Raw genomic sequence first — 21,891 nt, forward strand, 5'->3', positions numbered from 1 at the left:
TTTGATTATGTTGTGAACTGTTTACTTCCTTACTGATTTGGAATTCTCAACCTTAGTTATTTGTAGATGGTGGTGATGGTTATGATGATGATGATGGTGATGATGATGATGAATTTTGATGCTAGTGTGAAGCTCAATCAACATAGAGACGGATCAAAGAAAAACACTTGCATCAAATGTTTTGTTATTAATTGTTATGTATTTTATCATTTGATATGTAAATACAACATAATGTTTGGATTTGGACTTTGAATTGTGTTTAAATACTTAAATTGTGTTAAGATTGTTGTTGAATTTGAACTTTGAATCATGTTGGATAGTAATTAAGTTGTTATTGTCTTATTGAAAAATAGAAATCTAAAAAAAATTTGTTTTTTTTAAAATGTGCTAACGTCATCATGATGTGTGATGATGTCACCGGTTCAATCAGCGGTCTAACCGATTGAACCGTGACCCGACCATCAAAACGGTTTGCCCTCAGGTCCGGTTTTTAAAACATGGTTTTGATATGCAGCAGTGTTGGAGTGGAGCGAAGTAAGTAAGTGCGATGAAATGATATTTGATATTCTAATGTGGCCTTTTGTTTGGACGGGTTTATGCGTATTGGTGAATATATGGACATTGTTGTTTGGTGTACACACTACTACACAGTTAAACGAGAGAAATTTCTTGTTTAAAATCTCATTAAACTATTAGTTTAGTTAATTTCACCAAGGAGATATCAATGTTACTTGTTTAAACGATTGTTTTCACTCATCAAAACCTTGAAGAACTAAAATTAATTATTCTAGCTTAAGCTATTCGTCAGGTTGAGTGAATAATGCGAACAAATGGGGAATATCAGTAAGTACTTCTAACTGTCTTGTATTTGTGTGGATGAACGCTTCTTGTTTTCAACGGTAACGGTAAAGAGCATCTTTCGTGACAAAAATTTTATTCAAATTTAAGTATTGTTCTAAGTCTTTTTAAAAAGAAAAAAAAAAAAACCGTATTTCTCTTCTAAAGAAAAAAATTTTTTTTTCATATTTATAATTAATAAAGATGATTGGAAGATACTCTAAATATAAATCAATGAAGATGTTCAATTTAAAGATGCTCTTAAACAAAAAGACCACCATTGAAGAGGGTTCTTCTTTCGTAAAAAGGCGAACACATAAATGTTATTACGATAACGAATTCCACTCACACTACTATAAAAAGTATTCATTCGCAATGCGGATTGCACCATTAATACAAATCTCTCAGTGCACAACCATGGAAAAATGTGGACCTTACATTGCAATGGTACTTGTACAATTAGCTTATGGTGGATCAAATATCCTCATCAAAATTGCCCTGGAGAGGGGACTCAATCAATTCGTCTTTGTGGTTTACCGCCATATAATTGCCATGTTTTTGTTAGGCCCCTTAGCTTATATGCTGGAAAGGTAAGTTCGGATTGTATTTTTTATGTATTTCCTTCAGCAGAAGAAGAAGAGAATATGAGAATTTCTATATATGCATGATAAAGCAGGAAACAGCGCCCGGTGCTCTCATTTTCAGTGATGGTGAAGATTTTTGTGCTTGCATCACTTGGGACTACCATCCATCTTAATGTTTATTATGCTGGTTTAGTCTACACTTCTCCAACAGTGGCAAGTGCGTTGAGTAATGTTATCCCCAGTTTGACATTTCTCATGGCCTTTCTGCTTGGGTAATTGCTCTCTTTTTAAAAATTCATATATAATTATTTTAACTTAGTCGGCTTCTTAATTATTGATATTGATCAGGATGGAGAAAGTGAAGATTACAAGTGCTAGAGGTAGTGCAAAGGTTTTGGGTACGATTATTTGCATTGGCGGATCACTAATATTTACCTTCTGGAAAGGAGACTACCAATTGAAAAGCTTTATGCACAGGCCCCTCATTAACGTGTATACCGCCAAAAATCCTGTTGCCACGGAAAGCTGGATCAAAGGTTCAGCTCTTATTCTAATCAGTTACATTGCTTGGAGTGGGTGGCTAATCCTCCAGGTATTGAATCTGACAACATATTTTGGTTTCAGATAAACAATTTGTTGTTTTTCGCATTAATTGTTTCTGACATGATATTCATAGGCTAAGGTCTTCGAAGACTACCCAGCTCGGCTATCACTCAACACTCTCATTTGCTTCTTTGCGTCACTGCAATCATCTTTCCTTGCCCTGTTCTTCGGAAGAAATCCAAGCTTATGGAAGCTGGAGTGGGATGTACAACTTTTAACCATCATCTATTGTGTAAGGTTTATAACTAGCAGCTAAAGAATGGCCCTGGCTTTCATGATCTGATTTGATCCACAGTTGAAAAATCAAATTATATGACATATGTATGTTTATAATGCATTGATTTTTAGGGAGTCATAATCTCAGCATTAGTGTACTATCTACAAACATGGTGTATCAGCAAAAAGGGGCCAGTTTTTGCAGCAATGTTCAGTCCACTACTACTAGTTATTGTGGGAATATTCTCGGCAGTTGCTTTTGCAGAGAGACTTCACTTGGGCAGGTAATGTATACATCACTCGAACTCAACTTGTTTCTTCTGCTACACAATTGGAAAGGAAAATTTAACCACGCTTCTAATATGTTTACAGCTTGATGGGCACATTTCTTATAATTGTGGGGCTTTACTGTGTACTATGGGGCAAAAGGGCAGATAGTAATGTTTCTCAATCTCAATCTCAAGCTCAACAAGAGGATGATGGAAAAGACTTCGGCCACAATAGTAACATTTTAGAGATTTCCACCACTAATGAAAGTTATGCATGTCAGAAGTGAATGATTCTAGTGAAACTATCCAGCCGCTATTGGCTCACCAATTGCATAACAATGCATCTAATTCAAGACAGTGATAATTAGGTCAACTGGAACAGTAGTTCCCAGTTTCAGTTTGGCAATCAGTAAACAGTAAGAAACTGTCACTCGTTCCACTGAAATAACTTAAGAAAGGCAGCTGTAAAAGCAAAGCAAATACTCTTTTAATTTTTTTCACATTTATACTCATTTGGTTTATACCTACCAGGCTATAATTGTAAATGACTCTAGCCTTAACAAACCAGCCTTTGAAATCCTGATCTTGTCCATCCTTAAAATGGTTAAGGCTATTCACTTGTTTTGAAAATAGAACACAAAGTGATTATTAGAAAAATAACATTTTCCAAAAGCATAGCAGGATACAAACAGAATATAGAGGCTATTACTGCCAAGTTTATGATTCGATCTCCAATATGTTTGATTATTATTCATTAACACATGCTGCATTCAACTGACTAACTCCCCTTGGCCCCACCGGGTCATTTCAAGGAGTTCTCAATATCAATCACAAACCGATACTTCACATCCTTCTTTATCAACCTCTCAAGAGCTTCATTGGCATACTGAATTGGAACTATTTCTATTTGTGGGTAAATTTTATGAGCAGCACAGAAGTCCAACATCTCTTGGGTCCCCTTCGTACCACCGGTTACACTGCCAGAAAAGGTTTTCGCACCTACCAAAAGGGAAATTCAAGCACTTCATTACACTGGCTGACTGACATTATTTTGATGAACAATCTACAGTTAAAGTGATGAAGTTGTTTCAAGTCTATATAATGGGAAAGTGAAAGTACCAATATTGAGGCTTGCAGGACTGAATTTGACTTCACTCGGGAACCCCACAAGAACATAAACACCAGTAGCCTTCAAAAGAGACATGTATTGATCAAATGGGTGATCACCAGACGCTGTATCGACTATGAAGTCAAGTGATTTACCGATGGCCTGCATATCAAATACTAGTTTAGGAGAGCCCTACGACTAATTATCAGTTATACCGTAGCTTTTAGAATGCTTAACATATTTTTACCTTCATCTGCTCTGCATCAGATGAGATGACAAATGCGTCCACACCAAGCAGACTCAAGGCTTCTTCTTTCTTGGAAGCACTTGTGCTGAAAACAGTTACTTTCAGTCCAAAAGCCTTCCCGAACTTCACTGCCATGTGACCAAGACCACCAAGACCAATTACTCCTAGAGACTTTCCAGGTTGGTTCATGTTATGGCGCATCATTGGAGTGTAAACAGTAATTCCAGCACAAAGCAAAGGTGCTGCTGAAGCCAATGGATAGTTGTTGGGTATCCTGAAGCAGTACCTGTTTATCCAATCAATGCCAAAATTAACAACTTTATTGTGGCAAATATTTTCTAAATTCACTGGGTAGAATGAACAGAATTAAAACCATTACATTAACATCAATTGTTATACTTCACCAAATTCAATCCATAGATTTCCCCGAAAAAAAAGACACCAAATAGTCAAATTACAAAAACACGACATTCACAACTTGATTTCCATTAAATCCTAGCAAGGAAATGAAAACGGTTCCCCTGCCAGTGTCTGTCTATGCACATGTCGATACGGTGCAAAGCAGAACAGCGCCACCCCATGAGTCTCTGGAAATTGCACCTCTCTCACAACCTTGCAATTATATTATAAGAAATCACCACAAACACAGGCCAACATGAATTGACACAAGACTACAGAGTACAGATGGAACCTATATAATAGAAACTGGAACAGGGAAAGTATTGGAGGTATCTTATATCCTAGTAACTGCGAATGTGAATCAAACAAGAAATTTAATAATTATATAAAGGAAAAAGAAAAGAACAATTAAGCATCATGAAACATGCCTCTCATGGACAACAATGTAACTAGAATATCCTCCTTTCGTGACGGTACCATCAGCATCAATGGCATTAAAAGTGTAAACTGAGCCTTTTACACAATGAATTTCAAGGCCATCGTTGCAATATTCGCAATCTCGGCAGGAATTGACATAAGTCCCCACACCAACATGGTCACCAACTTTGAAGCGGCTAACACCTGAACCCACCTCTTTCACAATTCCAACAATCTCATGCCTATGATGCAAATGAAAAGATCATGGAAACGTGAGTTTGTGGAAGTGGAAAAAAAAGTGTAACGGCGTATATAGATACTGATACATACCCAGGCACCAAAGGATATCTGGTGTCTCCATGTTTATTTCTAGACCAAATAACATCAGCATAACAAACTCCACAGTGGGTTATGGTTAGTGAAACGTCATCACTCCCGAGAGTCCTGAAAACTTAAAATTTTCGATTAGAAATGGGTTAAAACAAAGAGACGTGTATCTTCTAGAAACACAAAACGCACCTGCGAGCGAAGTTGTATGGGGATAGAAGTCCGGAGGGATCCCTAGCTGCCCAGCCAAGGCAGTCCTTCACAGTCTGAGGGTGCTCCATAGCTGAAAATGAATGACATATGAGAGATTCTAACTACATAATCAACTTATATAGTTAAACAAGGAAGAGATTTACAAACCAGAAGCAGTGGCAGAAACAAAGTCATAAAATCGGCGAGTGGGTGTAACACACGTATAAGAGCTTCTTTAATAATGCTCTTTATTTTAAAGATGCTTTACTATTAAAAATGCTCTTAGACCCACTCGCCGATTTTATTACTTTGGTTTCTGCCACTACATCAGCAAGAAAGCTAATGTAATTGCCTAATTGGATCACAGTAATAAGAGAAGTTTCAAACACAGAAGTAAGATAAGTTTCAAAGTAAATATAGAAAAGTTTGTCAGTTCCCTTCTCTAATTTAACAGGTCACTGGACAAACCTTTCTATATTTACTTTGAAACTTATCTTATTACTGTGACGCAATCAGGCATTACATTCGCTTTCTTACCGATGCCCTGACGCCCGACATAATTATAATTCGCGATTAACTTTGAATTTTATTATTCTCGTTCTCACTATTTTGTTTTTGTTTTTTAACATCAGGAAACATCTACATTACATTGATTATATAATTGACCTGGTTACCGGGTAGCTTCTACGTTTTTACTTCTACCTAACTACACCTATTTAATTCAACCGGGAGAATAACAAGACCAGCAATTAACGCAATGTAGCGCCAACCAAATTGCATCAATAGGCAATAGCTTCCTTTCAGCAATCCATAATATGTTTCTAAACAAAATTCGAAACCAGTTTCTGTACCATACCTGAATAACAAGATATTATACACTAATTCGTTGCTTTGGAAAATCAAAACAATCATCAAATTGTATTTTACAAATGAAATGTAAAAAAACAAATCATCAGATTGATTTTTACCACAGAATTTAAATGCCTATAATACGCTCTTAATGAATATGATTATCTATCAATTAGAGTATAACGTGAGTTTGAATGCAAAACTTATCATTCATTTGATGCCATAAAAAATGGTAGGAATTTAGTTGATAAGTCCTCTAGTAATACTTCCCAAGTAAAAAAGAATGGTATCTTGTATCAGAAGAGGCATCTAAAAACATCTCAAGTAAAAGATGGGGATGAACAGGCCAGCATTCAAACTCAAAGCATAAGCAATATCATAGTCCATCGGAACCACAACAGAGAAAAAAATGTTCCAGCCCAAAAGGAATCACTCAAATTTAATCCAACAATGAAAGAAATACAATAGGAGGTAATGTTCTCCTAGCTGCATCTTATGCTTTTAGTTTCTTCCCCTTTTTAACCGGATGCTTCTTCCTCTTTTTAACCCGAGGCTTCTCCTTCTCTTTCTCATTCTCCAACTTGTCAGTTCGAGGTTCTTCAGGAAGAGTAGTGTGGAGAAATTTCTTAGTATTACCAACATGATCGCACAGCAACTTCAACATATTCCTCCCCCTCATCCATTTCATCATTATTTTCATGTGGGTTTTGCTATTCAACCCATCAATCCCAGCATCCTGTCATAGTCATACCAAACAACAACTCAACATATATTTTTGATGGCCTAGTCTCAAATTAAAAAAAATACAAAATCTAAGGCTTTAATCCATGAAATTCAGAGCCAACCTACACAACATAACATAAAAACCTTTAACTATTGCTGGAGCCTTGACCGTCTCAATCAATTATTTCCTTCAATGAGTATTTATTTAAAATCATTTGACGACATATCCAAATCCTATATAACTTCTAGCAGGAATCAATTCATCAAAACTAAGACAAAATTATTAAAATAAAATTAAGAAAAAAAGAAAACCTTGGCATGAATCCAAGTGTTGGAGACGGAAAGAGGACCATTTTGCTTGATGATGTCGTAAAGAGATTGAGCAATTGAATAAGCTTGCTGAGTTGGTACTTTAGGGTTTATTTTCCTCACGTTCACTGCAGCTTTTCTTGAGTAATACCTCACCAATGTGTTTCGAATTGCTTTTAAATTTCCCAACCACATCTTTCTCCAACTTTCAAACCATAGATCTTCTATTTCTACTCCGTAATTGAATTTTTTAAGGGCTTTTACGCAAGAGCCCTAAAACCCTTCTTCCTTCCACTTCTCATCAAGGCAAGCACGTGTTAGCCACGTGAATTAACACCACTAGTCAGCAGTCACGAGTCACGACTGACCTCTCTCCACTATTTTCTTTTATGCATCAATTTTGATTAAAAATAATGCAACAAATCTTTAATAATACAGTAATGCTAGGCTTACCGACCCAGGACCGATTTGACATACTGATTCTGAGTTAAATTTTGAGATTTGGGTTGTTAGGTAATGAGCCGGTATATAAAAATCGATATTTGAGTCGGTAAATATAATATTACTGTTAATAATACCCTTAGATTTTCTGTCTAATATCTTTTACTTTATTTTTTTATTATTATTATGATAACATTGATATTTTATTTTCTATATCAACTCATTATTTACACATCAATGTCACGTATAATAAAATATTAAAATGTACAAATGTTACTGTTTAATTCTTTGTATTAAGTGATTTTAAATATAAATCTATTAACGTATACATATAGAAACTATGATAAAGCACGTACAATAAACTCAATTAATTACCATTCTCTATTTTCAGTTGTAAGGACTAAGGCCTAAACCAAGCAATTAAAATATATAGAAACCAATGTAAAACAAAAACCATGTAAAATAAACTCATGAAATTGTGTAACATTGTGTAGCTCCCATGGGTTTAGGGGCGGCAAGGCAAGGTTTTGCTGATTTGCTCCCATGCCTAAGCAATTCAGCACATCAGAAATATCTAGTCCCACTCCCACAATAGTTGTTTTCGGCCTGTTTCACTGTCACACCAACTTTCAAAGGCAATGTTTCTCCTGAACCATGAAACTCCACCCGCAAATAATAGGTCTGACCTCTTTATATCCAGGATTTTATCCTTTCCTTAATTTATTATGCTTATTTCGATAATTCCTTGCAAGCACGTTCGTACTCTTCATAGAGATGGCATGAAGTAGTCCAAAGTTCCTCTGCAAGTCTGGAGTTGTAGGATTGTGCAGAAGAGTTTACAGTCCTACCCTTTCCACCAAAAAAGTAAACTCCAGATGTTTCCTGAGGTTAACAAACAACTGATGAGCTAAAAAACAGATTCAGTTGAACTCTCCAGATATCACTCACTAAATCTAAAAATTCCAAAAGTGGACAAAATTACACCAAAGTCCTGTAAATACAATGCAGCATCATGAATTCTAAATAATCAATCTTAAAAACAAACAATCTCATTTGAACTACTAAAACTATTAAAACTGAGCAGCAGCACAATCATCTTATCAACCTCAGCTACAGCTTCCAAGAAACTGGTCAATGATTCAAGAAACCATGAAAAGTATTTGTGACTAGTAGAAATATGAATATTCGATNTCTAATATCTTTTACTTTATTTTTTTATTATTATTATGATAACATTGATATTTTATTTTCTATATCAACTCATTATTTACACATCAATGTCACGTATAATAAAATATTAAAATGTACAAATGTTACTGTTTAATTCTTTGTATTAAGTGATTTTAAATATAAATCTATTAACGTATACATATAGAAACTATGATAAAGCACGTACAATAAACTCAATTAATTACCATTCTCTATTTTCAGTTGTAAGGACTAAGGCCTAAACCAAGCAATTAAAATATATAGAAACCAATGTAAAACAAAAACCATGTAAAATAAACTCATGAAATTGTGTAACATTGTGTAGCTCCCATGGGTTTAGGGGCGGCAAGGCAAGGTTTTGCTGATTTGCTCCCATGCCTAAGCAATTCAGCACATCAGAAATATCTAGTCCCACTCCCACAATAGTTGTTTTCGGCCTGTTTCACTGTCACACCAACTTTCAAAGGCAATGTTTCTCCTGAACCATGAAACTCCAACCGCAAATAATAGGCCTGACCTCTTATATCCAGGATTTTATCCTTTCCTTAATTTATTATGCTTATTTCGATAATTCCTTGCAAGCACGTTCGTACTCTTCATAGAGATGGCATGAAGTAGTCCAAAGTTCCTCTGCAAGTCTGGAGTTGTAGGATTGTGCAGAAGAGTTTACAGTCCTACCCTTTCCACCAAAAAAGTAAACTCCAGATGTTTCCTGAGGTTAACAAACAACTGATGAGCTAAAAAACAGATTCAGTTGAACTCTCCAGATATCACTCACTAAATCTAAAAATTCCAAAAGTGGACAAAATTACACCAAAGTCCTGTAAATACAATGCAGCATCATGAATTCTAAATAATCAATCTTAAAAATAAACAATCTCATTTGAACTACTAAAACTATTAAAACTGAGCAGCACCACAATCATCTTATCAACCTCAGCTACAGCTTCCAAGAAACTGGTCAATGATTCAAGAAACCATGAAAAGTATTTGTGACTAGTAGAAATATGAATATTCGATCATCTACAAAACTCGAATTTATAGGCTTGTATATATATATTTAGGGTGTTGGACTCAGTAACTCTCAAAATTTTACATAAGAGGATTTGCTTACACATATGTATGATATTTATGTATATATACTAAAACATTATTGAGTGTCCGTTAGCTTGTAAAACCACATAAGCAAAACCATCATGAAGCTTTTGAGAATGTGAAAGTTTGACAATAGAATTTGCATAGAGCCTTCTAAAGTTAAAGTTTTAACATATCTTAGCTAGCTGAAGATGTATTCTTTATAGCTGTTTGTACAAGTTTCAAATTTTCAAAGGGATTAGTGTCCTAAAAATCATAGCTACCAGGGCCATGTTAAATACTTCCTAACATTAAAAGACTAAGATTGCTTCCTTCAGGCACATACATTTTCATTGATGGGAAACTGAATTTAGGAATACATAATAAACAAAAAAATTTCTCCACATAGTTTGTGTACTACCAATTTACCTAAGATGGTAACTTGATATGTGCAACACCTTAAACTGGAAGGGTAATATAGTAGTAATATAAAACAACAACAATAGAAAGTCCCTGTTAAGTTATAAGTATACAAAGATTTGAGGAAGGAAAACTTACGGGTGGGGAAAGGGCTGCATCAAGAATACTATTGATACCATTTTCAGGCAACTGCAGAAGGCCAAGAAGCTTCAATACAATAAATGCCACATGAGAAATAGATGAAGGAACTTCTCGCATGATGTTTGTTTTCACGACACCAGGATCCGCAGCACTTTCAATATTAAACAAAACCAAAACTAAATTTTCTAGTGAAACAGAAACAATAATTATTAAAATCATTTTTCCTCATGAAGTAAAAGATCTATCTATAAAATGAATTATCAACTACAAGTTGCTTCAACGCCAAAACTATTTTTCATAAATTAACAAAAACGAAGTATGTAACCATACATGACAGAGACATGTCGAGAGTTATCCATCAAGCCAAGTTGTCGGTGAAGCTCATAAGTGAAAAGAAGTAGGCATACTATTAACACAAAATGATAAAAATGTTAAAATGAGGAGAAAATAAATCTGAAAATTTTATGAGGCATCATTAGCTTACATTTGGAAAACTCATAGACACGTGCAAATGGATAATCTTTAGATCTCAAGAAGCACTTCCCAGTGACAGTCTCATTGTCAATCTGTGCACCAAACACTGAAGAAGAAAGAGCCAGTGCAGTTATGTTTTACCAGAACATTCTAGTTTGAACATTATCATAGATAATTTAGCTTTAAACGCAATTGTAGTAGATGGTAAACTGAGGTTTCTCTTATAGCATTTTTCCCCTCATTCAACACATTAAGAGGCATATCAAGCTGAGCTTCAGACATCAAGGTTCATGTTAAGACATTTCCTTTGTCTTCTTATTTCTCCTAAAAATCACAACATATGGAAAATTGTATACATCAAATAAGAAAAGTGATAACATAGCCCCTGTTCAAAAAATTAACTTGTTCCAATGATGATTTTATGGAAACAATGGGGAAAAAAAAAAAAAAAAAAAAAGCCTTGTTCACTTAAATGCTTCGTCTACAAAAGCTTAGAAGTCTTCTTACCATTTCGATGTGTGAATGAAGTAACATTCACTATCCGGGAAGGAACAGGACTGTTTCTGAGAAGTGGTAATAGAAGTTTAGTAAGAGAGAATGCACCAATGTAGTTTGCACTCATCATCCTGGGAAAAACAAGGACAGTTGTCACCTATATAATGACATACTTCAAGAGAAATAGGTGATCAGGATGGGTACCAAGCACAAGAAGAATATATGTATCCATTAAGGTGTCAGATTACTCCCATAGGATGGAGACAGTTTATGTACAAAAAAAAGTTAACCTAAAAACTTTGTATGGCCTGTGTAAAAAGACTGACTCACATATGATGTGTACAAGAATATATTATATAATGTAACACAATCATCATTTATTTCTACACACAAAGAATAAAACTGAAGCAGCCTAACGCAGCATGCAAGACAACAAGGAAACATATTATACACACAAAAAATATAGAATCCCTAAGAATGGAAAAGACGAGATAAAAATTATATGTACTAAGGATTTCATTCCAAGAGCATAAAGAGAGATTGAGTTTGCCAGTGCTGGTGGTTGAGGTACCCTCTTACTAGCAACATAGTTATGTGACACAAAGAGAAGCAAATTGCAATTGTACTGAGTCAACTGACACTATCCTGGGCTTTGCTCAGGTGGAAACATAGTGGGGTGAGATGGAAAATGTCTTATTGCATTTCTCTCATCAAAAGAAAAGGCAATGTGCTGGAACTTACAAAACTTGGCAGTGGCACCATAGGGTCTATGTTTGATCAAATTTCCACAGGTTATTATATAAATGAAATGTTATTTCAGCAATGAAGCCCATCTTCAAAAGAAAAGAAAAGAAAAGAAGTAATTACTGATCATGGCCTTCAGATGAGAGTCGAGATGACGTTGCCAATATCCCAGCATTGTTTATTAAGAGTTGGATAGAAAAATGCATATTAGAATCCAAAAGCCACTGCTGAAGTGAGTCTTTAAACTTAAAGATCGACTGGAAAGATGACAGATCGACCTGAAAAGCTTTGACGTGCGCATCTTTATTCCTACTCAGTATTCCTTTCATAGTCTGTCAACAAGTAATATGCACAAGCATTATTAAAAGAGTAAAGTAGGGTTACATATTAAAAGATAATTTATTACATAAAATATACCTTTGATAATGAATGGGATGACCGCCCAGCTGCATATACAATATTAAATTCAGTAACATATCTTGTAAACTTAAAAAGGAAAAAAAAATGCACCAAATGAATCAAACATTTATTATATGATTATATAAACAACCACAACTTTTACCACCCATTTATCATGTATAATGAGAGAATATATAAAATACTAAATTCAAATAATCATACATCAAAATCACCGGAAAAAATAATTGGACAATGTTATTATGGTTCAGATCCTAATTGAGTTATAACATTCTTGAATTAAAGTTTGAATGGAAAAAATGAATTGAATAATGATTTACAGAGAAGGATTAATAAACATAGAATAGACGATGTTGGGTGTGATCAACTGTGCAATGATTTTGATATGGACTAGCAAGCACTTTTTTTCCAGAAATTCTAATTTCACAACGACCAATCCTTCCTTCAAGAGTAAAAGCATTAGACCTCAATATTCAGGAGACCACAGAAAAGGTCCATGTGCATTATTGTTGTTGATTAATAAGTACAAATATAATAAGCTACCATTGTAACATAATGACTTGAAAAATAAAGATAGAAGGTTAGGAGAATGAAACGAGGTGTACCAAGAACAACACTGAACCCTTCTTTTGAAAGAGCATAGGCTGCAGCTGCACCCAAACCAGATGTAGCCTGCAGCAATAAAGCAATGAATTATAGAATAATAACTATATGACATGCTACAGAATACATATTTCCAGGGAAAACTGAAGATAACTTACACCAGTAATGACACAAACAGGTCTTGTAAGCCCTGTAGTTGGAGGAAGATGACGAGTAAAAAAGTCAGATTTCTGAGAGAAGAGACTTTGGACAAAAAGTTGCCAGTACGAGGTCAGAACAGATACTGTCCAAAGCACCACCATTCTCCAGAACTGAACCGAGCATATAAAATGCAGGAGCCCTTTTAATTCTTTCATTACTATTCTTGTCTTCGTTCTCTCAGAGAACTTGTTCTAAGATCATGGAATTTATTTCAGATAAGAAATTACAAGTAATTGAATACACATTAAAAAAATGATATCCAATTTTCAAAGAGGTTAATGATCAAATGTAGTACAAACTATGGAAGGATGATGAGTACTAAACAGAAGAATAATCTCACCTCAGATTGGCTGAACTATTTTGATCTGGCGGTACTATTTGCCCCAACCAACTTCCTACAAAAACATACTAAATTGTTGTGAATACAATTTTCCTGAAGTTGCGGGCTAGATTTTTATAACTAGGCAATTAAAATTCATTAAAGAATACATTACTAAGATGAACTTACATCATTGATCCAAAAAAATAACCTGAGGTACAATGTGAATTATGAAAGAATTAAATATAAAACGAACAACTGAAATTTTTTAAAATTAATTAAACAATGACAATTCATTTGTTTCTATTACAGATTCTATAGCCACAATAGAAACAATTCATTTGTTTTTACTAGTTTGACAACTAAACTTACCCGGAACGTGAATAATAATGAGTATAACATTGACTTAATTCAAGCCACAAGATGAAATATACTTTGATGAATCAGAAAAAAAAAAAAAAAGTGTTGAAGTGAGGCAAAGCCGAGAAAGAGAATGCCTGACCGAAGAACATTATCTGCAGCATATCAGAAATTGCACAAAGTTTTACAAATAAAGCAATTGACATTTCAAATCCACTATAAATATCCCGTTATGCTTTAGGAATAAGAATTTAGACTATTTAGAATTATTCAATCAGACAGAAGAACAAACACTTAGAAGACATTCACAAGACCACCATAATCCACAAACTTAAAAAAACTCAAAACAAATAGGTGTAAGTAATTAAAGAAAACTGCAAAAAATTGGGTCACCTCTTACAATTTTGACAATAGCAACCGGTGAGAACAAACAAATTTCGCATGAGAGTCTTGCGTGTTGTCCCTAATAGGCGGTTGTTGTTTTGTGTAATTTGATGTAAGAAAAAAGAAGATGGGGAGTGAAGAGTTGTTCTCAGTTCTCACAGATGAGAGTGAAGAAGAAGAGACATTAAACGAGTTTTGCTGTGCATTTACGATAATTTTGGAACTTTTAAAGGAGTAAATTTACGAAAAAGTATATTATCTACCTGCCATGATCTCTCTTTCTCACCCCCTGCATTTTGTGGAATGTAGCCGGGGTTATTAGTAGTTTTAGTAAAATATTGGTGGTTGAATTGTTATTTGGTTTTACGAGATTGATGGCCAATTTTGTGTAGATATTTCTCTATTTTTAAACGCATGATCATTGCCAATTTATAAATCTCTTCATGGGCTTATTAAAACCATACAGCGCGTGGTTGTTAAAATCCATGTGAATGCCCCTAAATAGAAACTTACATAGAGCACAAAAGTTATGAGTCTATGGCCATAAATTTGCCTGGCTGACAACCCCCATCTTTCAACCCAACACTGAGAATTTGACCGGACAAAATACCAATTAATTCCCCACAAGATAAAAACAAGAGATTCTCTTAGCACTAATCATGTTTGCAAATCTCGTTATAGCTACATAGTAATACTGAAACTTTTACAAGTAAAATAAAAAACCTCAACTGCATACATTACAGAATCGAAGGCCCGGTCTGGGGCACAGCTAATTGAGAATTATGGTGGATAAGTTGTTGTGACGATGGAGAAGAAGACAGACAATTGCATCGACAAGTGGGACATGAGTGGTGAGAAGACAACCACTGTTGGATGCACTGCACATGGAACCCATGTTTACATCTTTCCAGAACTTGAATCACGTCGCCCTCCACAAATTCTGACAAGCAAATCACACACTCCGCCTCTTCTCCTGCTAGCTTCATCCCAGCTGAATACACAAGCGTTGGAGCTGCCACCAATGAGGTTTCCGCTACCTCAATCGTTGGCTTTCTCTGGTGAGCTGAAAGGCGGTCGGATGACCCAGGGGAACGTTGCTGGGAACTGCCTCGTAAGAAGCAGCGGATGGCGGCATTGAGAGCAAGAGCGCATGTGAGTGCACAGAAAAGGATGATGAGGACCAGGATTGTGTTGGCTTCAAAATCGTTATTTGAATTGGCGTAAGGCTTCCAACGACAGGTATGAGGATTACATGTTGGAGTGGATGTGGATGAAAGGACCGGGTATTCGGGGCTTTCGTTTTTAGCTGCTACTGATGATGGTGGAGGTCGCATTTGGCTTTAAGATGATATCTTATTTCCAGTTAATGGGAATTCTGGTTCTAATATGAGAGAGAGAGAGAGAGAGATAAAGATGGGGGAATTGCGTGCGAGTATAGACTGGATAATATATAGACACTCGGGCAACAAGAAATGGATACGTGCAGATCAGGTTTTACCGTTTTCTTTTCCCGGTTATTTTCAAGTTATTCGGATATTTATCTGTGGTCTAATCAGATGCACTCTTGGCCCTACCAATTCCATTTTAATATGCATTAAGTTCTGTCAAGCTACAATGTTGGTATCTGTTTGTATATTTCATGATTTTTCCGGAATGTGTAGCAGCATAATTGATTAATTGGTTAACCTCAGAGGGGCGTCATTTCATTTATGAATGAATGTTGATGTAAGCTTCACATGGGTATCGTTAATGAGGATTGGCATGAGTCAACAAAAGAAACGCAGATGATTGCGATGGGTAATTATGAGTTACAATTAATGTGATATGTACTCACTTTCTCCTTCACAAAGGAAATACAATATACCCAACTCCTAATTAATAATTTGTGTTCTTTGATAATTGAGTGGTGCAGTTCCAGAAATAGACAGAGACACACAAAGAAATAGGGCATGTTAGTATAAATCTGGAATTTTGGAGGAAATAGTTGTTAAAAGATGCTTGCTTAATGGTAGTGATGATCAATATAATATAGAGGGCTTAATTTCCAAAAAGTGAAGTGGATAAGGTCTAGTTAAAATGAGTGTGATTGGAATAAGTTTGGTTGTATTAGACGTAGACAATAGCCAAGTCCCATCAGCATCCTTTGTTTGGTTGAGTGACAAAGAAAGAAGAAGAGGTCCACACTCCGTATTAGTAAATGAGGGGGAAACGCAAAACCACGTGTCATCGTGCAATGGGCAGTAACAGCGAGTACTAGAAGGTTCCTTTTAAAACAGGGGACGCAATCGCCTTGCCTCACAGGTAATTGAACACTGCCATTTGCATGATGCTGATACTGACACTGACACTGATAATACTTTTAAATGAATAATGACAAAATTATTCTTCTTCCTCATCTTGAGCTGAGACTGATGTGATGCCCATGCCCATGCCCATTACTAAATGCGTTCGGTGGAGGACGCCCCCCTTCTGGTTTTCCTTACACTACTCCAATCAATGGTTTAATTCATTCGTATAATCAATGCAGAATGGCTACTTGTACATACCAACTAGCATGATTATTCTCTAATCACAATATCTTAATATTATTTTTGTCTTTAATATAACATGTGTACCTTTAAGGCTCATGTTTTGTTGAGTGATTGATTTATTAATTAAAGATAATTTTAGCTCCATTCATTTATATATGGTTACATGGGTAGGTATGATAAAATTTTTAAAAATAACACCACCATGAAAGGTTATTTAAGTAATGTCAGTAGTAAAAACACAGGGAGAACAACAATTTATCACCCAAGGTTTGGCGAAACAACACTCTCCCACCCGTGAAGTTTCGAAACGACACTTTCCCACCCACCGTTATGTTCCGTTAGCAAAATCTATTACTATTTGATTATAAAGACAAAAATAACCTTTATTGTTTGATTTAATAATTTTTTTATTATATGTCATGTTAACAAAATCAATTACCAATAAACCCACTCTTAAATATGAAATTATTAATATACCCTTAACAATATATGAAAATATAAATTACCAATTTGTCTCTCTATATTTTTATTAAAAATAATGTTTTAAATCAATGAAGTTACAATTAGATTTTTAAAAATTTGAAACCTTTAAAATTACCAGTTTATCCCTGTAGTTGCTGCAACGCATTTATATTTAAATTTTGTCAATTTAAATCCAAATAAAACTAAGTATCAACATTACTACATTCTTAAATAAGAATCCAGATTGTAAAATTACTGTGCATATGTATAAGTAATTTTATCAATTCAAACCCAATAAAAGTAGGGAATTCAATACAAAGAAAGAAGCTTTTACAGTTTCTCATTCATTTCTCAAAATCCAAAAAAATTTTCTTTCACCCTCCCTCTCTCTAGCTCCTTGAAGCTTGATTTTCCTTTGCTTTCTAGATCTTCAAAGCCTTCTTCACAATCCTTTGCTCTTCCACCAAGAAAGCTCGATTTTGATGTATTATTTTCAGTCGAAGTTACCATTACCTTTGCAACTGCCTTAGGAGGCTATTCTCCACTTAACTTAGCGCAACGAATTGCTTCACCTTATCTTCACTAAGTTTTGGAGTTGCCTAAAACAATCCACAATTGCATAAAAATAAGCTTGAATGAAGCTTACACGTATGTGAATTTGTTATCTATCAGTATAGAGAATAACAAAATAGGAAAAATAAGTATGTTCCAAAACAAGTTAGTGGTAGAAAAGAACAAAGATGAAGTTCATACCCATGTCACAAGGCTCTGCTACTCACACGACAGAGTATGATCAACAAGCTTCCGCCCAGTTAAGAGTTCCAGTAGGACAATTCCAAAGCTATAAACATCACTCTTTGCACTCATCTGTCCTATCATAGTGTATCTACAATATTTATAAGTGCTTCAGGGAAAAAAAAACAAAAACAAAAAAGGAGACATAATTTTCCAAACCAAGGTTTTAAGTGTACCAGTCAATCTGACATTCTTTTCCTATTTGTTTCATCACTTTTAACTTCACTTCTCCAGGAGGGGTTCTCACATAGTTTCTCGATTAACTATAAGCAAAACCAAGCACTATTAAGTCATATGAAAGGATACTATGACACACCAAACGTAGCATAATATGAAAAATGTTCCTGCATGTACCATCTCTGTCTTGATAACATGTTTGAAGAGAAGCTCTATGATAGTATGAATGTATATCTAAAAAAATGAGATATCTACAAATTATGAAATCATAAATCTTTGATTACCATGGGATTTACTCCAGAATTAGGTTGCAGATACAAAATCTTTCTCATATTTATTTCTCAAAAATATTCCTGATTGCCACTAGTTCTAGAATTTCTAAGGACCTTGGGAAGGCAAATATCACACTAGCTTTCCATTTGCAATGATGGTAAGTCTGGCCGCTATTAACTCAAAAAATAGCTCAATGAATTTATTTGCAGCTAAAACATTTTGTTCTTATATCACATGTTCAACCTGCAGCGTTAAATTTTTAACACAAACTTTTAGGACTATCTTTTAAAAGCAAAATGAGGGCAAAGATAGATCTAGGAATAAAGTTTAGGCGGAGGGAGAAGTTGGGGTTGGAGATTAAGGAAATCAAGTGCTTAGATACAGCTTTAAATTTGACCAAGGATTTCATAGGGAGGCAAACAAATATTTCAATTAGAAGGTCATAATTGTAGGCGATTTTTTCGGCTGATGATGATTGGCATTGGTGAGAAGAAGAGGAGGCTATAGATTTAATAGAGTCAGCTATGGCTTTGTTTGTGGAAAGCATGATTGAGCATATGGTGGGAAAACTACAATATATCCAGTGCGATAATTAATCAAACACTTAGAATGCGGAAACAAGAGTAAAAAATCCAAATAAGAAGCAACGATCAACAAATGAGGAGATAATAAAAACACTGAGGGACAGAAATAAACAACACAATGAAAACACAAAGTAATGTGATTTACAGGAAAATATACCTAAATCCGCAGGTAGTGATAATCCTCATTGTAGTTCTACAATTTCAAAGAAACCCTAGATTTTTCTCCACACAATCTCTTCTCTTGCCAGTCGCCAACCCTAAGTCGGCATTCGCCAACCCTAAGTCGCTAATAGCTGAGAACAAGGAGAAAAGGAAAATGACTTTTCGTTAGTCGCCAACCCCAAGTCGGCATTCGCCAACCCCAAGTCGCTAGTGCTTAAGTTACTGAGAACAGGGAGGGTTACAGACTATAGAGAACAAGGAGAAAAGGCTTCTCCCTTCTTCTTTTCTAAGTACTTTAGTGGGACATGTGGCAACCATTCAGGCAAAGTTTCCATTTTAAATTTTGATTTTTAGAGCTTCATGTAAATAGTCCATCTTACCCTTCTTCAGAACAGATTTGCCTTACGGAACATAACGGTGGGTGGGAAAGTGTCGTTTTGAAACTTCATGGGTGGGAAAGTTTCATGTTGCCAAACCTTGAGTTGGAAAAAGTCGTTCTCTCTTAAAGCATATCCTTCCTCCATTAACAGTGTTATAAGAGAAGTTAATAATGTGGGGTTATGTGTCACTCTAATCATCTTTTTTATGCATATTTTATCATTGAATCCTCAGGGGAGGTAAATGTGATTAACCTTTAATCTTAATAAGTGATAATTAAAATGGTTGACATGAATAAACGTTATAGTACACCAAATGCATGGAAGACTTTTTCCATATATGTGGATTGAAATATTATTATTAATTTTTGGAAACATCCTTACAATAAATAAGTGTTAATCACTAATTGGAAATTTGAGGTTATTTTAAACAATTGATTTATGAACCGAAAACCTTAAAACATCAACTTATTATAATATTTGACATGCAAAATAATCCTTAAAACATTTGCAATATTTAAATTGGAATTATAATTCAATAGATAATAGATAGAAAAATTTGTGTGTGTTTAGAATTGTTGTAGTTTAAGAATAATCAATTAACTTTTAAGCTAAGATAATAAAAGTTTTTGGTAAACATATTTTAAAATCATATTATTTCTAAAGTTGATTTCTAGATTGTAAAATGCAAAATATACTCATACCACCGTTGATTGGTCAAAGTGGTTTTCCTTGGAGATGGAAAATTTGCCCACCAGATTTTATCAATTTGCAATTTTTTTTTCACAGTTATGGTAGCACGTTAAAGCCACAGCTAGTTTTGTTGAGATCAAAAACTTTTGATCTTTCAGAATCCAGTACTTTTACAGGATCTCGAAACTTATTTTGGTTACACAAGATGGTGAAATATTCAACCGTCTTCTGTAACCTAAATATCATCGAAATCTGATGGAATCACAAATTCTTGTAGATCGTGAGTTTCCGATTCTGATGGGATCGGCTATGGCTCCAATCCAATATTTCAAATTATTTTTTAATTAATAATTTATTTAATATAAATCATTTTAATATATTTTAAAATACTTATCAAACTACAAATTTATAATTATAAAAATATTTTAAAAGTAAAATGTCTTTTTTGTCATTATCCATACCATTGCAATTTCAAAATCTTATTTATCAAATACACAATTTTTAAAATCACAGCAATTATAAAAATAATATCTGTAATCCTTTATTTTTTATATAATTAGTAGTTACCAAAAAAAAAAAAAAAAGTTGTATTTAAAACACACATTAAATCATTTTTTAAGTTAGGAAAAAACTAATTAACTTAAAGTTACAAGAATCTCAAGCAGGCTCAAATTCTATTAATCCCAAACAGGCTCAAATTCTATTTCGGACAATCAATTACTCATTTTAAGGATTAAACTATTTAAATTTAAGTTTATAACATTAAATTTTTAATCATTCATTCATTCATTCGTTATAATCCCGATGGTTTAGAAATCAAAACTATATATTACAGTAAATCGATAATAAAATTCTTATATCATACATTTGAAATTATAATATAAACTAATTTAAATTGAAATTCCTTTATAAAAAATAAGTTATGTTAAATTTTTTTACAAACTACAATATGTGTTTCATATGCTGGGAGAACGACTTTTTCCCACCCAAGGTTTGGTGAAATAACTTGCCACCCATCAAGTTTCAAAACGACACTTTCCCACCCATCATTATGATCCGTTAGCAAAATCCGTTACTATTTGGTTGTAAAGACGAAAATACCTTTATCATTTGATTTAATATTTTTCTTATTATTTTGTGTCATGTCAACAATTCAATTACCAATATACACACTCTTTAAATATAAGATCATTGATATGCCCTCTGTTACAAGGTTCTGAAACCTGGACTGGACCGGGCGGTCGAACCGGTCCGACCGGGACTCGCTTGCATTTCCGGTTTGAAGAGAGCAAATAACCGGGATTTACCATCAAGCCGTTTCGAACCGCGGTTGGACCGTCGCACTGTAGCAAACTGACGGTCCAACTGGTATTTAACAGATTTCTAGTCCACACATTTCTGGTTTAACACATGAAAATATGAAATAACAAAAAAAAAAAAATTAAAATTAAAAACCACATGCGCACACATAAAGT

General features: G+C 34.5%; 5 protein-coding genes and 1 long non-coding RNA gene across 10 annotated transcripts; 1 reads left to right on the top strand and 5 right to left on the bottom strand.

Moving 5' to 3' along the window:
- The first annotated feature begins 1,241 nt into the window (after positions 1–1,241).
- Positions 1,242–3,043, top strand: LOC116133193 (WAT1-related protein At1g43650-like). The gene is made up of 6 exons (XM_031418878.1): positions 1,242–1,427; positions 1,514–1,693; positions 1,770–2,013; positions 2,098–2,256; positions 2,373–2,524; positions 2,613–3,043. The coding sequence occupies exons 1-6, from the start codon at positions 1,255–1,257 to the stop codon at positions 2,794–2,796; spliced, it is 1,092 nt and encodes a 363-aa protein (XP_031274738.1). The 5' UTR covers positions 1,242–1,254; the 3' UTR covers positions 2,797–3,043.
- A 111-nt stretch (positions 3,044–3,154) lies between these two features.
- LOC116133194 (probable cinnamyl alcohol dehydrogenase 1) lies at positions 3,155–5,521 on the bottom strand. The gene is made up of 7 exons (XM_031418880.1): positions 5,368–5,521; positions 5,200–5,290; positions 5,011–5,124; positions 4,692–4,922; positions 3,865–4,150; positions 3,629–3,779; positions 3,155–3,508 (listed from the first exon to the last, which is right to left on the bottom strand). Exons 2-7 carry the CDS (start codon positions 5,286–5,288, stop codon positions 3,312–3,314), a joined length of 1,068 nt encoding a protein of 355 aa, XP_031274740.1. The 5' UTR covers positions 5,289–5,290; positions 5,368–5,521; the 3' UTR covers positions 3,155–3,311.
- Positions 5,522–6,400: 879 nt separating this feature from the next.
- On the bottom strand, positions 6,401–7,414 carry LOC116133196. The gene is made up of 2 exons (XM_031418882.1): positions 7,084–7,414; positions 6,401–6,784 (listed from the first exon to the last, which is right to left on the bottom strand). The coding sequence occupies exons 1-2, from the start codon at positions 7,273–7,275 to the stop codon at positions 6,542–6,544; spliced, it is 435 nt and encodes a 144-aa protein (XP_031274742.1). The 5' UTR covers positions 7,276–7,414; the 3' UTR covers positions 6,401–6,541.
- Positions 7,415–8,919: 1,505 nt separating this feature from the next.
- LOC116133191 (dehydrogenase/reductase SDR family member on chromosome X-like) lies at positions 8,920–14,736 on the bottom strand. Of its 5 annotated transcripts, none has more exons than XM_031418877.1 (11): positions 14,372–14,736; positions 13,640–13,694; positions 13,257–13,490; positions 13,101–13,167; positions 12,496–12,524; positions 12,202–12,410; positions 11,347–11,465; positions 10,850–10,945; positions 10,696–10,771; positions 10,363–10,431; positions 8,920–9,442 (listed from the first exon to the last, which is right to left on the bottom strand). In XM_031418877.1, exons 3-11 carry the CDS (start codon positions 13,452–13,454, stop codon positions 9,397–9,399), a joined length of 909 nt encoding a protein of 302 aa, XP_031274737.1. In that variant the 5' UTR covers positions 13,455–13,490; positions 13,640–13,694; positions 14,372–14,736; the 3' UTR covers positions 8,920–9,396. The 5 variants fall into 5 exon arrangements, with proteins under 5 accessions (XP_031274737.1, XP_031274736.1, XP_031274734.1 ...); XM_031418876.1 differs by having other exon boundaries at positions 10,363–10,516; positions 11,347–11,402; positions 14,372–14,726; XM_031418874.1 differs by having other exon boundaries at positions 10,363–10,516; positions 14,379–14,717.
- Positions 14,737–14,991: 255 nt separating this feature from the next.
- LOC116133195 (RING-H2 finger protein ATL79-like) lies at positions 14,992–15,792 on the bottom strand. Its single transcript, XM_031418881.1, has one exon. The coding sequence runs from the start codon at positions 15,694–15,696 to the stop codon at positions 15,100–15,102; it is 597 nt and encodes a 198-aa protein (XP_031274741.1). The 5' UTR covers positions 15,697–15,792; the 3' UTR covers positions 14,992–15,099.
- A 1,807-nt stretch (positions 15,793–17,599) lies between these two features.
- LOC116133186 lies at positions 17,600–19,631 on the bottom strand. Its single transcript, XR_004128505.1, has 4 exons — positions 19,342–19,631; positions 18,327–18,413; positions 18,109–18,241; positions 17,600–17,954 (listed from the first exon to the last, which is right to left on the bottom strand). It is a non-coding gene; the product is annotated as an uncharacterized LOC116133186 (long non-coding RNA).
- Positions 19,632–21,891: the final 2,260 nt, after the last annotated feature.

This window comes from Pistacia vera, unplaced genomic scaffold (genome assembly GCF_008641045.1).
Source record: "Pistacia vera cultivar Batoury unplaced genomic scaffold, PisVer_v2 Contig266, whole genome shotgun sequence".
Classification (NCBI taxonomy): domain Eukaryota; kingdom Viridiplantae; phylum Streptophyta; class Magnoliopsida; order Sapindales; family Anacardiaceae; genus Pistacia; species Pistacia vera.